At 43.6% G+C, this 16,681-nt stretch overlaps 1 protein-coding gene across 4 annotated transcripts in view; it reads right to left on the bottom strand.

The window, feature by feature from the left end:
- Window positions 1-1,858: 1,858 nt before the first annotated feature.
- si:dkey-37g12.1 (atrial natriuretic peptide receptor 1) overlaps window positions 1,859-16,681 on the bottom strand; it is a 28,956-nt gene continuing 14,133 nt past the window's right edge. The window contains exons 21-27 of one of the 4 annotated variants that reach the window (XM_014195603.2): window positions 13,407-13,550; window positions 12,852-12,996; window positions 4,612-4,680; window positions 3,880-4,054; window positions 3,533-3,631; window positions 2,933-3,024; window positions 1,859-2,240 (exon numbers count right to left, since the gene is read on the bottom strand). In XM_014195603.2, the coding sequence (XP_014051078.1) occupies window positions 2,193-2,240; window positions 2,933-3,024; window positions 3,533-3,631; window positions 3,880-4,054; window positions 4,612-4,680; window positions 12,852-12,996; window positions 13,407-13,550 (772 nt within the window). In that variant the 3' untranslated portion in view covers window positions 1,859-2,192. The remainder of the gene's footprint in view (window positions 2,241-2,932; window positions 3,025-3,532; window positions 3,632-3,879; window positions 4,055-4,611; window positions 4,681-12,851; window positions 12,997-13,406; window positions 13,551-16,681) is intronic. The other 3 variants (XM_014195604.2, XM_014195605.2, XM_045716768.1) reach the window with 3 other exon arrangements.

The raw sequence follows: 16,681 nt of genomic DNA, 5'->3' as shown, positions 1-16,681 counted from the left end.
CTACTAGTCTCACACATCAATCATTTGTGAAACAATATATATATATATATATATATATATATATATATATATATATATATATATATATATATATATATTAAATAAATGATCATGCCCTTGGAAAGTATTAAGAACACACAAAGCAATGAGCGTGATAGTTCATTTTTTTTGTGATTACATAATATTTAAAAAAAGATATACTGTATATATAAAATAATGTCGAAATATATAACACCTCTAGTGAATAGAGTTGGCTCTTTAAAGGTGAACCAATAAATAAGAAGCCATAAAAAAACATAAATGTAGAGAAAATGCTGTACATTACACAACATCCAAGAATCGGAGTGGTGATAGCTTTGATATTTTGATATTACATCTGTTTTCAAAGAATAAGCATTTGCTCAGTGATCCTTGATATTACACTCAAACTACAAATTGCCTACCACAAAAAAAGTATGAAAATAAGCTACAGTACATACAAATACAGTTGAAGTCGGAAGTTTACATACACCTTAGCCAAATACATTTAAACGCAGTTTTTCACAATTCCTGACATTTAATCCAAGTAAAAATTCCCTGTTTAGGATCACCATTTTATTTTAAGAATGTGAAATGTCAGAATAATAGTAGAGAGAATTATTTATTTAAGCTTTTATTTCTTTCATCACATTCCCAGTGGGTCAGAAGTTTACATACACTCAATTAGTATTTGGTAGCTTTGACTGCAAATTGTTTAGCTTGGGTCAAATGTTTCGGGTAGCCTTCCACAAGCTTCCCACAATAAGTTGGGTGAATTTTGGCCCATTCCTCCTGACAGAGGTGGTGTAACTGAGTCAGGAGTGTAGGCCTCCTTGCTCGCACACACTTTTTCAGTTCTACCCACACATTTTCTATAGGATTGAGGTCAGGGCTTTGTGATGGCCACTCCAATAACTTGACTTTGATGTCCTCAAGCCATTTTGCCACAACTTTGGAAGTATGCCTGGGGTCATTATCCATTTGGAAGACCCATTTGCGACAAACCTTTAACTTTCTGAATGATGTCTTGAGATGTTGCTTCAATATATCCACATCATTTTCCTTTGTCATTATGCCATCTATTTTGTGAAGTGCACCAGTCCCTCCTGCAACAAAGCACCCCCACAACATGATGCTGCCACCCCCGTGCTTCACGGTTGGGATGGTGTTCTTCGGCTTGCAAGCATCCCCCTTTTTCCTCCAAACATGACAATGGTCATTATGGCCAAACAGTTCTATTTCTGTTTCATCAGACCAGAGGACATTTCTCAAAAAAGTATGACCTTTGTCCCCATGTGCAGTTGCAAACCGTAGTCTGGCTTCTTTATGGCGGTTTTGGAGAAGTGGCTTCTTCCATGCTGAGCGGCCTTTCAGGTTATGTCGATATAGGACTCGTTTTACTGTGGATATAGATACTTTTGTACCTGTTTCCTCCAGCATCTTCACAAGGTCTTTTGCTGTTGTTCTGGGATTGATTTGCACTTTTCGCACCAAAGTACGTTAATATCTAGGAGACCGAACTCGTCTCCTTCCTGAGCGGTATGACGGCTGTGTGGTCCCATGGTGTTTATACTTGCGTACTATTGTTTGTACAGATGAACGTGGTACCTTCAGGCGTTTGGAAATTGCTCCCAAGGATGAACCAGACTTGTGGAGGTCTACAGTTTTTTTCTGAGGTCTTGGCTGATTTCTTTTGATTTTCCCATGATGTCAAGCAAAGAGGCACTGAGTTTGAAGGTAGGCCTTGAAATACATCCACAGGTACACCTCCAATTGACTCAAATGATGTCAATTAGCCTATCAGAAGCTTCTAAAGCCATGACATCATTTTCTTGAATTTTCCGAGCTGTTTAAAGGCACAGTCAACTTAGTGTATGTAAACTTCTGACCCACTGGAATTGTGATACAGTGAATTATAAGTGAAATAATCTGTCTGTGAAAAATTGTTGGAAAAATGACTTGTGTCATGCACAAAGTAGATGTCCTAACCGACTTGCCAAAACTACAGTTTGTTATCAAGAAATTTGTGGAATGGTTGAAAAACGAGTTTTAATGACTCCAACCTAAGTGTATGTAAACTTACGACTTCAACTGTATATCAGATTTTGTTTTTAAAGATTTGATCTTTACTTCTGAGAGACGGACCAAATCAAATTACAGAAAACATCACATTTTCATTGGTCTTCTCCCAAAAGCCAGAATGTCCTCACAAGCCCTTTCCCCTGCAATAAAACAAAGAGAGGGAACATTTATAGTGGACAAACTTAGAAATTGCCTTCAATATAAAAAGCTGTCAAAAGCAGCCAAACGTATTTTTATCCCATGCCCCAGCTGTGGCCAATCAACTAAAATGGCCACTACTTTACAAAAATGTTGCATACTTTGTATGCGTTTGTGTATCTTCCATAATAGATACAAATGAGAGGAGATAGGGGTCATACAAAAAGCAGTAACCCATTTGTTTAATTTGGATTTATCTTCTTCTCCATCTACAGAATGATCTGCAAAGTCCTAGCGGAATTGGTCTACTTGTATATGCTTTGTTAGCCTGAACCAGTGCATATGCATAAAGCCATCTCACCAAGCTATAGAGGAAACATATTTGCATCAGGTTATTACATCAGAGTTTTTAGAATTGTCTCCCCTCACTTGGACACGTCCCCAGGTTATATCACTAATGATATAAGATAAGGTACGATAAGATGTACTTTAATGTCCATTAACTCACAGGAAATGTGTCTTTATGCTCACGAGTCACAACCTAAAAAGACAAGCCATTCTTTTTGAAACCATGATTTCATTTAGCTGATGTCAGAGATGGTGGTTTAGAGGTAGACCTAAGTGCAGTATGTTGTGGGTGTGTAAGTGAAGAGTGTCCCTCTCTGATATTTATGTGTGTAAAGAGCTCCTGTACCTTCATGTGGATGTCTCCTCTCAGCTCACAGCGGAACGTCCTAAATGTGTCCAGGAGAGCTTTAGTGGAGCTGCTCACATGGATCTTCAATGCTGAAGAGGACAGTAAACACTTTCACAAACACTGACGATGACCTTACAGCCAAAATGTTTGTTTTACTCTTGTTGCCTCTGAAATTAATAAACAGCATCAAATAACCACTCTCTTTTTGGAGTGCCGACCCTCTACACGGAATCTTAGGTTTTGATTTTGGTAAACGCACCAATTCGGCATGCAGTGGTTTCAAGAAGCTTTGAGGACAGCAGAGACATAATGAATACTGAAGAGAATGGTTGGTGGTAGTAAGAGTGCTACTTACTGTAGCATAGAGGGTTCATTATCAGAGTATTAGGAAGGGTGCACTTTGGATGAAAGGCAATAAAATAAAAATGATATTCCTTTTTGGCAACAAAATATATATATTTCATTCGAGGCAGTGAAGGCACTCCAGCTTTAACTCCTAAAAGCCTTTATTTGTATGTGATTTGCATATTTTCCTTGTAGACATTTTGAATGAAGGGAGACATTTTGACAGTATAGAAAGTAGTGATGTGAGCTTACGTGAGCCGTGCGACTCCATCCGTGAGGCAGTGTTAACTGTGTCTCCGAACAAACAGAACCGGGGCATCTTCAGTCCCACTACACCAGCCACACATGGACCTGAGAGACAGATTTTAAAGGCCAAAACAGGGTGTGCTGGCAAACAGTTAAAAGCGGTTGGCCGTCCTATCGCCTCTGACCCAAGAACATCAGCCGCCGTTCCTGTTCATTTCCCAACGATTCTACATGATGAATCGCCACACTTCATCAAAACCCAGCAGATGATCTACTGCGGATGGCCGATATTCGTTAGGGTGTTTCTTGTTCTTAAGACTACAGTTTATCTTAGTTTAGGATGTGCTTTGTACCTGAGTGGAGTCCAATGCGGACTTTGAGTTGCTGCTGAGGCACGTGTGGACTGTTGTACTGTCTCATGCCCCGCACCACTGCCAGAGACATGCGGGCGATCTCCTTCGCATGGTCGTCCCCGTTTCTAATGGGCAGGCCAGATACCACCATGTACGCGTCGCCAATGGTCTCCACCTGAAAAAGAGGATGGTAAAAGTTATCCATTTTGTTGGTACAGTAGTCCATGTCGATTCCATTCAGACCAAGGAGGTAAGATCATTTTATTGTTACCAAATGACAATTAGACTTCAGCACTCTGGCTTACAGGGTAAAAAGGTAAAAACAGACATATTACATGCATACAACATTACACACATTGAACAGTACATTTACAATCTATACAGCACAGGAGGCTGCTGAGGGGAGAACGGCTCCCAATAATGGCCGGAACGGAGCTATGGAATGGCATCAAACACATGGAAACCATATAACAAGCAATATAGATGTAGGATCTTAATTTGAGCAAATGTGAATTAATATGTGGATTATAATTAATGGACATTTTTGTAGGGATTGATGCATTTTTCATTAGGGGAAATCAAGTCTGAAATTTCAAAGTGGAAATACAAACTTTAGAAGCCCTTTTAAAACTCAAATACACTACAAGTTTGCATTTCCTGCTTTGCTGGAACATTCTCAGCAACAAAATAGTGATCAAATTAAGATCCCACATCTGTAGATTGTTGGTCTACCTTATAAACATCGTGGTGGTCGATGATATTGTCAAAGTACGTGTACAGGTCATTCAGCACGTTCACCACCTAAAGGGAAAGAAACTTTCAGCATTGTGGAATTTTTTGGTCTCATCCCACATGCATGGACACAGATGTAGGATCTTAATTTGAGCCAGTTCGCTACAGCAGGAAAATAATACCACAGCAACAGGAAATGTGAATTATTATAAGGATTATAATTAATATACATTTTTTTAGGGGTTGATTACAAACTTCAGTAGCCTTTTTAAACCTCAAATACACTACAAGTTTTACATTTCCTGCATTGCAGGGTAGTTCTTCTGCAACAGGGTGGTCAAATTAAGATCCTATATATGCATACACACACACACACACACACACACAAACACCGGCGTGTATTCATCGATGCCAAGGGAATCCAAGCTTCCTCAAATATTTGATCAATAAAAATGTATTAATAATAATTTCATCTCTCTGTGTGTTCAGAATTTTCATTTGGCCTCCCTTGGAGTCAGTAGTCAGCTAACCTGGAGTCTAATCAATGAGATGAGATTGGAGATGTTGTATAGAGCTGCCTTGCCCTATAAAAAACTCACAAAATTTGAGTTTGCTATTCACAAGAAGTATTGCCTGATGTGAACCCTGACTTGAACAAAAGAGATCTTAGTTGACCTAAGATTAAGAATTGTTGACTTGCATAAAGCTGGAAAGGGTTACAAAAGTATTGATGTTCATCAGTCCATGGTAAGACGAATTGTCTATAAATGAAGAAAGTTCAGCACTGTTGCTACCCTCCCTAGGAGTCGCCGTCCTGCAAAGATGACTGCAAGAGCACAACGCAGAATGCTCAATGAGGTTAAGAAGAATCCTGGAGTTTCAGCTAAAGACTTATAGAAATCTCTGGAACATGCTAACATCCTTGTTGATGAGTCCACGATACGTAAAATACTAAACAAGAATGGTGTTCATGGGAGTACACCACGGAAGAAGCCACTGCTGTTCAAAAAAACCCATTGCTGCACGTCTGAAGTTTGCAAAAGTGCACCTGGATGTTCCACAACGCTACTGGCAAAATATTCTGTGGACAGACGAAACTACAGTTGAGTTGTTTAGAAGGAACACACAACACTGTCTGGAGAAAAAAAGGCACAGCACACCAACATCAAAACCTCATCCCAACTGTAAAGTATTGTGGAGGGAGCATCATGGTTTGGACAGCTTGCTATCATCGACGGAAAAATGAATTCCCAAGTTTATCAATATGTTTTGCAGGAGGATGTTAGGCTATCTGTCCGCCAATTGAAGCTCAACAGAAGTTGGGTGATGCAACAGGACAACGACCCAAAACACAGAAGTAAATCAACAACAGAATGGCTTCAACAGAAAGAAATACACATTCTGGAGTGGCCCAGTCAGAGTCCTGACCTCAACCCAATTGAGATGCTGGTGTATGACCTCAAGAGAGCAGTTCACACCAGACATCCCAAGAATATTGCTGAACTGAAACAGTTTTGTGAAGAGGAATGGTCCAAAATTCCTCATGACCGTTGTGCAGGTCTGATCCACAACTACAGAAAACGTTTGGTTGAGGTTAACCAGTTATTAAATCCAAGGGTTCACATACTTTTTCAACACTTCACTGTGAATGTTTACACGGTGTGTTCAATAAAGACAAAAAAAAGTATAATTGTTTGTGTGTTATTAGTTCAAGCAGACTGCCTAGTAGGCTCACGTTAACTAACAAGTTAACTTAGCTGGTTGATTGTTGCCCATGCGAGTAAGTTAGGCTAGCAGGCATTTTAGCTAGGTAGCCTATGAAAACTAAAAGTAAAATCATACTGTATGACAGAACCATAGACCGTTTTGCCAACATTAAAGAAAGCAGGATGGCATTGGCGTTCAACTAGTCTACAAGTAGGTGAGTAAAAAAATAACACACACACACACACAGAAATCAGTACCATGGACAGCCAAGTGATATTTGGCCACACTAATTGGACTTTTGTTTGTTTTCAATGTATTAAACTAAGCATATATAGCCTTGTTGATTTGATGATGTTTAAATGTTTAGGTGTAAATAGTGCTGGAATAGCAGGGGCAGTCCTCCTGTTGTCTTTGTGCTGACTTACAGTAACTCCAGTAGTTATACAGTGCCTTTCAGAAAGTATTCAGACCCCTAGACTTTTCTACATTTTGTTACGTTACAGCCTTACTCTAAAATAGATTGAATAGTTTTTTTCCCTCATCAATCTACACACGACACCCCATTATGACAAAAGCAAACACAGGTTTTTAGAAATGCTTGCTAATTTATCATTCAAACTCTTTCCTCAGTACTTTGTTGAAGCACCTTTGGCAGCGACTACAGCCTCGAGTCTTCTTGGATATGATGCTGCAAGCTTGGCACACCTGTATTTGTGGAGTTTCTCCCATTCTTCTCTGTGGATCCTCTCAAGCTCTGTCAGGTTGGATGGGTTGAGTTGCTGCACAGCTATTTTCAGGTCTCTCCAGAGATGTACGATCAGGTTCAAGTCCGGGCTCTGGCTGGGCCACTCAAGGACATTCAGAGACTTGTCCCGAAGCCACTCCTGCGTTGTCTTGGCTGTATGCATAGGGTCGTTTTCCTGTTGGAAGGTGAACCTTCACCCCAGTCTGAGGTCCTGAGCACTCAGGAACAGGTTTTCATCAATGATCTCTCTATACTTTGCTCCGTTCATCTTTCCCTCGATCCTGACTAGTCTCCCAGTCCCTGCCGCTGAAAAATATCCACATAGCTGCCACCACCATATTTCACCGTAGGGATGGTGACAGGTTTCCTCCAGACGTGATGCTTGGCATTCAGGCCAAAGAGTTCAATCTTGGTTTCATCAGACCAGAGAATCATGTTTTTAGGTGTCTTTTGGCAATCTCCAAGTGGGCTGTCAGGTGCCTTTTACTGAGGACTGGCTTCCGTCTGGCCACTCTAACATAAAGGCCTGATTGGTGGAGTGTTGCAAAGATGGTTGTCCTTCTGGAAGGTTTTCCCATCTCCACAGAGGAACTCTAGAGCTCTGTCAGAGTGACCATCGGGTTCTTGGTCACCTCCCTGACCAAAGCCCTTCTTCCCCGATTGTTCATAGGGAAGCTCCTGTCTTGGAGCTCCTGTCTCGGAGCTCTACGGACAATTCCTTCGTCTTCATGGCTTGGTTTTTGCTGTGATATGCACTGTCAACTGTCGTACCTTTTATAGACAGTTGTGCGCCTTTCCAAATCATGTCTAATCAATTGAATTTACCACTGGTGGACTCCAATCAACTTGTAGGAACATCTCAAGGATGATCAATGGAAACAGGATGCACCTGAGCTCAATTTCGAGTCGCATAGCAAAGGGTCTTAATACTTGTGTAAATAAGGTATTTCTGTTTTACATTTTTTATAAATGGGTTTTGTGTGTAGATTGCTGACATATATATATTTTTTTATCCATTTTAGAATACGGCTGTAACGTAACAAAATGTGGAAAAAGTCAAGGGGTCTGAATACTTTCCTAAGGCACTGTAAATCAGTAGTTGTTTAGTAAACTGTCGAAAACATGAACTTGCTTGACCATGTTACAGGTCATATAACTGTTCGTTACATGCAATATTTGCTTTGTGGACTTCCCCGGACAGATGTTGCTCTCCAGTTTTGTGACGTATCTGTAGTTGAATTTATTCCTCCACTGTGTGACGGTTCTCTTTTTATTGTCACGGCCTTATTGTATATCACGGTGGCATATGAACTAATGGGTTATAGAGCAAACGGCGCAGATATTACAACATAGGTAGTAATATGGCTTTTTTACTGGCTTGGCTTCCCCATAGATTTGACCTAAGCACCGCTACTGCACACACACACATAAACATACATGGAGGTGACAAACATTTTCCGCTGAGACGCAGCTGTGTGTGTTACATCCAGAAATATCAGGCGTCTATGCGTCAGTTCCACTCTGTGTTTGAGTCTGACACCTTAGGTTACAAGTGACTGACCCAGTAATAGCACCAGCCCCCAGGGGAGATATCAATACACTGTCTGTCTGTATCCCTTTTACCATAGTATGCTACAGTATTGTTTAGTGTACTACTTTTGAGGAGTGTCCATAGGGTTCTGGTCAAAAGTATGGCAACAGATGAGATGTTAGAGATGCAGACAGTATGTGTATCTATGCAGACACTACTGAGAAGAGCTAAGCATAGATGCCGGATTCGGAACTGTGTGGTAAAGGACATTGTGAAAAGAAAATGTCCCAGCCAGCACAGTACCATTCGGGGCGGTCAATAGTGTGAAAAGGGTACTAGTCTTTCATGCAGAAAAAGCTACAGGAAAACTAGCTTCATGTGAGGAAGGATGTATCCTTTTTCAGCTGCTGTTCATATAAAAGGGAACAGTGTTTCTGCAATGTCTTTGATGTGTTACGAATGTATTTTAATGTTGTGAATGTCTTACGATGTGCTATGAACGCCTTATGAATGTGTTTTTAATGTGTTATGAATGTCTTATGATGTGTTTTGATGTACAAGTACAAGTGCTCCCTCCCAGACCTCTCTCCAATGTGAAAGACACACGCCTACCACAAAAACTGCAGCTCCACTTTTGAGTACTTGGACTTTGGGTTGAACACGTACTGACATTTCAGACATTTCAGCTTTTAATTTGTAATTAATTTGTAAACATTTCTAAAAACATAATTCTACTTAGTAACGATGCGGTACTGTGTGTAGATTAGTGACACAAAATCTCAATTTAATCCATTTTAAATTCAGGTTGTAACACAACAAAATGTGGAAAAAGTCAAGGGGTGTGAATACTTTCTGAAGGCATTGTAGCTCTTCTCATCTTTCCATATTAATTCAATCAAAATAGCTAGGTGTTGTGACAACCTGTTTACCACATGAAAGTCTGTTTCCCAAATGGCACCTTATTCCCTATATCAGGGGTATTCAAAGTCGGGGTCCCCTCATGGGGTCGCGGGGGAACTGCAGTGCGGTCGCCAAATAAAAAATATATAATTTAGGGGGAAAAAAAACAAGAGTACATATTATTGTATGGGGCAATATACAAAAATGTTTGAGAATGCATTGAATTGAAGGTTATTTGTTGATGTAAAAATCGAAATTTATCGATTTTAAGGTTGTGTCATGAGATCTGGGTCCCCAGGTCTCCGCTGTTTGAATAGTTTGAATACCACTGCCCTATATAGTGCAGTACATTGACCAGAGCCCTATAACCCCATTTTAGACACATGCACCCTCGAAATCTAGTTCCCCTTTGTCACGTCCTGGCCAGTATATAAGGTTAATTGTTTTGTAGTTTGGTCAGGGCGTGGCAGGGGGTATTTGTTTTATGTGGTTCGGGGTGGTGTGTTTGTGTAAAGGGTGTTTGATTTAGTATTTCCGGGTTTTGGTTTATGTTTAGTTAATTCTATGGTTAGTCTAGGTTGTGTGTTTCTATGTTTGGTTGATTGGGGTTGGGACTCTCAGTTGAAGGCAGGTGTTGTCTATCTGCCTTTGATTGAGAGTCCCATATATTAGGGTGTGTTTGTATGTGTGATTTGTGGGTGATTGTTCTGTGTTTCGCCTTGTGCCTTACCAGACTGTTTTTGTTGATCGTTCGTGTTTTGTTATTTTGTACGTTCGTGTTGAAGATAATTAAAAATCAAGATGAGCATTCACGTACCTGCTGCGTTTTGATTCACCGACAACAACTGTGACAGAATCACCCACCACCAAAGGACCAAGCAGCAGAGGAAGGAGCAGACGGAGTTCGAGTTGGACTGGCGGGAGAAGTGGACTTGGGAGGAAGTTCTGGACGGGGCCGGACCCTGGCATCAGGCTGGGGATTATCGACGCCCGCAGTGGGAAATTGAGGCAGCCAAGGCAGAGAGGCGGTGGTACGAGGCCAAGTACGCGCTGAAGGAGAAGCACGAGAGGCACCCCCAATAATTTTTTTTGGGGGGGCACACGGGTAGTTTGGCTAGGCGTAAGAAGAGCCGGAAGCCAGCTACTCGTGGTTATATGGAGGAGCGTATGGAGTGGAGAGCGCTATGTTTCGCTGAGGAGCGCACTATCTCACCCATACGCACGCACAGTCCGGTGCGCGTTATTCCAGCCCCTCGCAGGTGCCGTGCTAGAGCGGGCATCCAGCCTGGTAGGAGGATGCCTGCGCAGCGCATCTGGTCGCCGGTACGCCTCCGAGGACCAGGCTACCCAACTCCCGCTCTACGCACGGCTACCATCAGGCCCCTGCACAGCCCAGTCTGCCCTGTACGAGCACCCCGCTCGTACAGGGCTACTAGTTCCATCCAGCCAAGGCGGGTTGTGCAGGAGGTAAGATCTAGACCGGCTGTGCGCCTCCATAGCCCTGGGTTTCCAGCTCCTGTCTCTCGTGCGGACCCGGAAGTGCGTCAACCCAGTCCGACTCGTCCTGTTCCCGCTCCCCGCACTAGCCTGGAGGTGCGTGTACATAATCTGGTAAGCCCAGTACCAGCACCACGCACCAGGCTACAAGTGCGTCAACCCAGCCTCGCCAGTCAACAGTCTTCATCAGAGCTGCCCGCCAGTCAACAGTCATCATCAGAGCTGCCCGCCAGTCAACAGTCATCATCAGAGCTGCCCGCCAGTCAACAGTCATCATCAGATCTGCCCGCCAGTCAACAGTCATCGTCAGAGCTGCCCGCCAGTCAACAGTCATCGTCAGAGCTGCCCGCCAGTCAACAGTCATCGTCAGAGCTGCCCGCCAGTCAACAGTCATCGTCAGAGCTGCCCGCCAGTCAACAGTCATCGTCAGAGCTGCCCGCCAGTCAACAGTCGTCAGAGCTGCCCGCCAGTCAACAGTCGCCAGAGAGGTCAGACTGCGCTGAACTGCCGGAGTGGTCAGACTGCGCTGAACTGCCGGAGTGGTCAGACTGCGCTGAACTGCCGGAGTGGTCAGACTGCGCTGAACTGCCGGAGTGGCCAGACTGCGCTGAACTGCCGGAGTGGCCAGACTGCCCTGAACTGCCGGAGTGGCCAGACTGCCCTGAACTGCCGGAGTGGCCAGACTGCCCTGAACTGCCGGAGTGGCCAGACTGCCCTGAACTGCCGGAGTGGCCAGACTGCCCTGAACTGCCGGAGTGGCCAGACTGCCCTGAACTGCCGGAGTGGCCAGACTGCCCTGAACTGCCGGAGTGGCCAGACTGCCCTGAACTGCCGGAGTGGCCAGACTGCCCTGAACTGCCGGAGTGGCCCGAGTGGCCAGACTGCCCAGACTGTCCCGAATTGCCAGACTGCCCAGACTGTCCCGAATTGCCAGACTGCCCAGACTGTCCCGAATTGCCAGACTGCCCAGACTGTCCCGAATTGCCAGACTGCCCAGACTGTCCCGAATTGCCAGACTGCCCAGACTCTCCCGAATTGCCAGACTGCCCAGACTCTCCCGAATTGCCAGACTGCCCAGACTGCCCCCCGGCGATGCCAGACTGGCCCGACTGCCCCCTCGGCGATGCCAGAGTGGCCCGACAGCCTGGAACGGCCGGAACCAGAGCCACCTCCAGAAATAGGTGGGTTGGGGAGGGGGGGTGTAGCACAGTGCCGTCGTTGACGGCAGCCACCCTCCCTTCCCTCCCTTTAGAAAAGGGGACTTTTTGTTGGTGTTGCTTGGGGTTATTTTTTGTTAAGGTGCTCCTGGGGTAGCACCTTTAAGGGGGGGTACTGTCACGTCCTGGCCAGTATATAAGGTTAATTGTTTTGTAGTTTGGTCAGGGCGTGGCAGGGGGTATTTGTTTTATGTGGTTCGGGGTGGTGTGTTTGTGTAAAGGGTGTTTGATTTAGTATTTCCGGGTTTTGGTTTATGTTTAGTTAATTCTATGGTTAGTCTAGGTTGTGTGTTTCTATGTTTGGTTGATTGGGGTTGGGACTCTCAGTTGAAGGCAGGTGTTGTCTATCTGCCTTTGATTGAGAGTCCCATATATTAGGGTGTGTTTGTATGTGTGATTTGTGGGTGATTGTTCTGTGTTTCGCCTTGTGCCTTACCAGACTGTTTTTGTTGATCGTTCGTGTTTTGTTATTTTGTACGTTCGTGTTGAAGATAATTAAAAATCAAGATGAGCATTCACGTACCTGCTGCGTTTTGGTCCACATTTTCTGATGACGATTTCGCATTATCGTCAGAAGACGAAGACAACAATTGTGACACCCTTTCAGTGTGCGGAGACAGGAAGTTCAAGGTCATCTGACTACCTGCATTGGCGTGAGACTGGCCGACATGGCGGTGAATCCTTCGATGTCACTGAAATAGATGGTGACAGAGTCGTAGGTTTCCGCCCGCACCGTCTTCCCAGCAATCAGCTGGACGGCCACCGATCTATAAATACAGAAACCAAATCTAAACAGACACACACAGACAGACAGAAGCACTCACACACATACACACACACACACACACACACACACACACACACACACACACACACACACACACACACAAACATGGAGGGATCGCATGAACTTTGCACTGCTTCTAAAAGTGGACGATGATACTCTGGTGTTTCATATACACAAGGTCATGTTGTCATCCACCCCCCCCCCAGGTGTCCACAAGACAGGCTGCTAGCCAAATGAGAGGCAGACATGAACACAGTATAAAAGAAAGACAGACACAAAGAGAGAAATATAGACAGAATATATTTTTTTAAAAGGTTGCTCGTTTACAATCAACAAACCTTCGTTCCTCATCTGCATCGAAACCGAAAGGAGACAAGTGTGTGTGTGTGTGTGTGTGTGGGAGTGTGTTACCGTGGCAACATCTGAGTGAGCAGGCCCTCGGCCCTCCTCTTCTCCTCCAGGAGCTGGGCGGTGCGCTCGCTGACCACCTCCTCCAGGTTGGTTGCATACTGCTCCATGCGGGACAGCAGGTCATCTAGAATGTTCTCGCCCACGCTGGTGGGTGACACACACATACATGAGCAAATAGCACACACATGTGCAGCACAAACGTATACAGTGCATTCGGAAAGTATTCAGACCCCTTGACTTTTTCCACATTTTGTTACATTACAGCCTTGTTATTTTTTCCCCCCCTAATCAATCTACACACAATACCCCATAATGACAAAGCAAAAACAGGTTTGTAGAAATTTTAGCTAACTTATAAAGAATAAAAAAGTGAAATAGTACATTAACATAAGTATTCAGACCCTTTACTCAGCACTTTGTTGAAGCACCTTTGGCAGCGATTACAGCCTAGAGTCTTCTTGGGTATGACGCTACAAGCTTGGCACACCTGTATTTGGGGTGTTTCTCCCATTCTTCTCTGCAGATCCTCTCAAGCTCTGTCAGGTTGGATGGGGAACATCGCTGAACAGCTATTTTCAGGTCTCTCCAGAGATGTTCGATCGGTTTCAAGTCCGGGTTCTGGCTAGGCCACTCAAGGACATTCAGAGACTCATCCCGAAGCCACTCCTGCATTGTCTTGGCTGTGTACATAGGGTCATTGTCCTGTGGAAGGTGAACTTTCGCCCCAGTCTGAGGTCCTGAGTGCTCTGGAGCAGGTTTTCATCAAGGACCTCTCTGTACTTTGCTCCGTTAATCTTTCCCTCGGTCCTGACTAGTCTCCCAGTCCCTGCCTCTGAAAACTATCCCCACAGCATGATTCTGCCACCACCATGCTTATCTGAAGGGATGGTGCCAGGTTTCCTCCAGACATGACGCTTGGCATTCAGGCCAAATAGTTCAATCTTGGTTTCAACAGACCATAGAGTCTTGTTTCCCCCGATTGCTCAGTTTGGCCGGGTGGCCAGCTCTAGCAAGAGTCTTGGTGGTTAAAACTTCTTTCATTTAAGAATGATGGAGGCCACTGTGTTCTTGGGGACCTTCAATGCTGCATAATGTTTTTGGTACCCTTCCCCAGATCTGTGCCTCGACACAATCCTGTCTCGGAGCTTTATGGACAAATCCCAAATCATGTCCAATCAATTGAATTTACCACAGGTGGACTCCAATCAAGTTGTAGAAACATCTCAAAGATGATCAATGGAAACAGGATGCACCTGAGTTCAATTTCTAATCTCATATCAAAGGGTGTTAATACTTGTGGAAATAAGGTATTTCAGTTTTTTTATGTTTAATACATTTGCAAAAAAATATAAAACCTGTGTTCGCTTTGTCATTATGGGGTATTGTTTGTAGATTGATGAGATTTTTATTTATTTTATCCATTTTAGAATAAGGCTGTAAAGTAACACAATGTAGGGGGAAAAAATGGGTCTGAATACTTTCTTAATGCACTGTACATGCATGCAGACACAAAAACATACACACATGCAGAATGCACTCAGACACACACACACACACACAAACAAACACAGACAATGGCACATGCACACATGCACAGATGAAGGCGCACACACTACGGGAAAGGGTATTAGTTGGATGCTCAAAGGATGTTTGGTTGGCTGTCACATGGATATGCGTGTGTATTTCCTCTGTACCTCTCCTCTCCTTATCTGTTGCTCCCCATGCCACCTTCTTTCTCCTCCTTTCTTTTTCTCTCCCTCCCTCTATCTCTGAGCAGGATTAATGTCGTGATGCATGCTGACAGTGCCTGTCCCTAGAGACTGTGTGTGTGTGTGTGTGTGTGTGCTGCACTGCATGTCCCTCTCTCTCTCTCTTTCTCTCTCTCTTTCTTTCTCTCACTTTCCCAGGAGTCTGCCCTGTTTTATCCCTAACCTGTATAATGGAGCCTCCGCCACTCTGCAACTCTCTGTTGTTCTTTCCGAGTACAGCACCTGGGTTCAAGTAGTATTTGTTTGCTATTCAAATACGTTGAGCGTTCGCTTCAGCCTGCCTGCAGTGCCAGTTGGGCAAGGTTGAACATTTTGGGACAATTGTATTTCTTCTATTGTGCCAGGCATGCACGGATAAAGTGTCTGAATGAAAACAAATTTTATTTGAACCCAGTCTGTGTGTAACGTGTCCAACGGCCCTCTCAGAGATCTTTAGTCCCAACAGGGCCTTTATTGCCCTTAACACTACAACATTTAGAGGGAGCACAGGGTACTTAACACACAAGTAGGGTTGTCAAACTGAACTGGAACTGCAACAATAAAAAAAAAATACATCCTATCTTACGGTCGGAGTGGTGGGGTTGAACCGACAAGATCTTCAGACATCTTGTTACAACACTGTATCACTGTGTTCTTGTTCTGACATCTTTGATATACACTGAGTGTACAAAACATTAGGAACACCTGCTCATTCCATGACATAGACTCACCAGGTGAATCCACTTGTTAAATTCACATCAAGCAGTGCAGATGAAAGGGAGGAGACAGGTTAAAGAAGGATTTTTAAGCCTTGAAGACAAGTGAGACATGGATTGCGTATGTGTGCTATTAAGAGGGTGAATCGGCAAGACAAAAGATTTAAAGATGCACTATGCAGAAATCGCTCTGCCATTTCCTGGTTGCTAAAATTCAAGTAGTTCGCCTTATTTCAATTTAAGTGACAAAACAAGCAAGTATATATAGTGTAGAGAATCATTAAGATTCTACATCAAACAATACACTCACTGGTATAAAATCTTGTCCGCAATATTATCGCTTAAGTTAAAGGAAACCACTTGTCGGTCTCATACATTTTGTTTCTAAACCGCTGTGAAATACTGCATCTTTCCTATAATCAAAATGATTGTATTTTCAGCTGTTTAAAGCTGATATATAAAACTGAAAGTAAAAGACGCAAAAACGAAACTTAAGAACGGGAAGCATAGACATAGCGCACATAGAATAGATATACCGCTTCTTAGACTTGCTTTAAATGAGAATGACAGATCTATAACTAATATTTCTATGTGAATTTGGTCAGGTCGCCCAAAAAGTTACATATTGCAGCTTTAAGTGCCTTTGAACGGTGTACGGTTGTACAGTAGGTGCCAGGCACACCGGTTTGAGTGTGTCAAGAACTGCAACACTGCTGGGTTTTTCACGCTCAACAGTTTCCTGTGTGTATCAAGAATGGCCCACCACCCAATGGACATCCAGCCAACTTGACACAACTGTGGGACTAACATG

The sequence above is a fragment of the Salmo salar genome, chromosome ssa04 (genome assembly GCF_905237065.1).
Source record: "Salmo salar chromosome ssa04, Ssal_v3.1, whole genome shotgun sequence".
Classification (NCBI taxonomy): Eukaryota; Metazoa; Chordata; class Actinopteri; order Salmoniformes; family Salmonidae; genus Salmo; species Salmo salar.
Note: the sequence above shows the minus strand (reverse complement) of the source record. Positions and strands in the feature narration are given on the sequence as shown.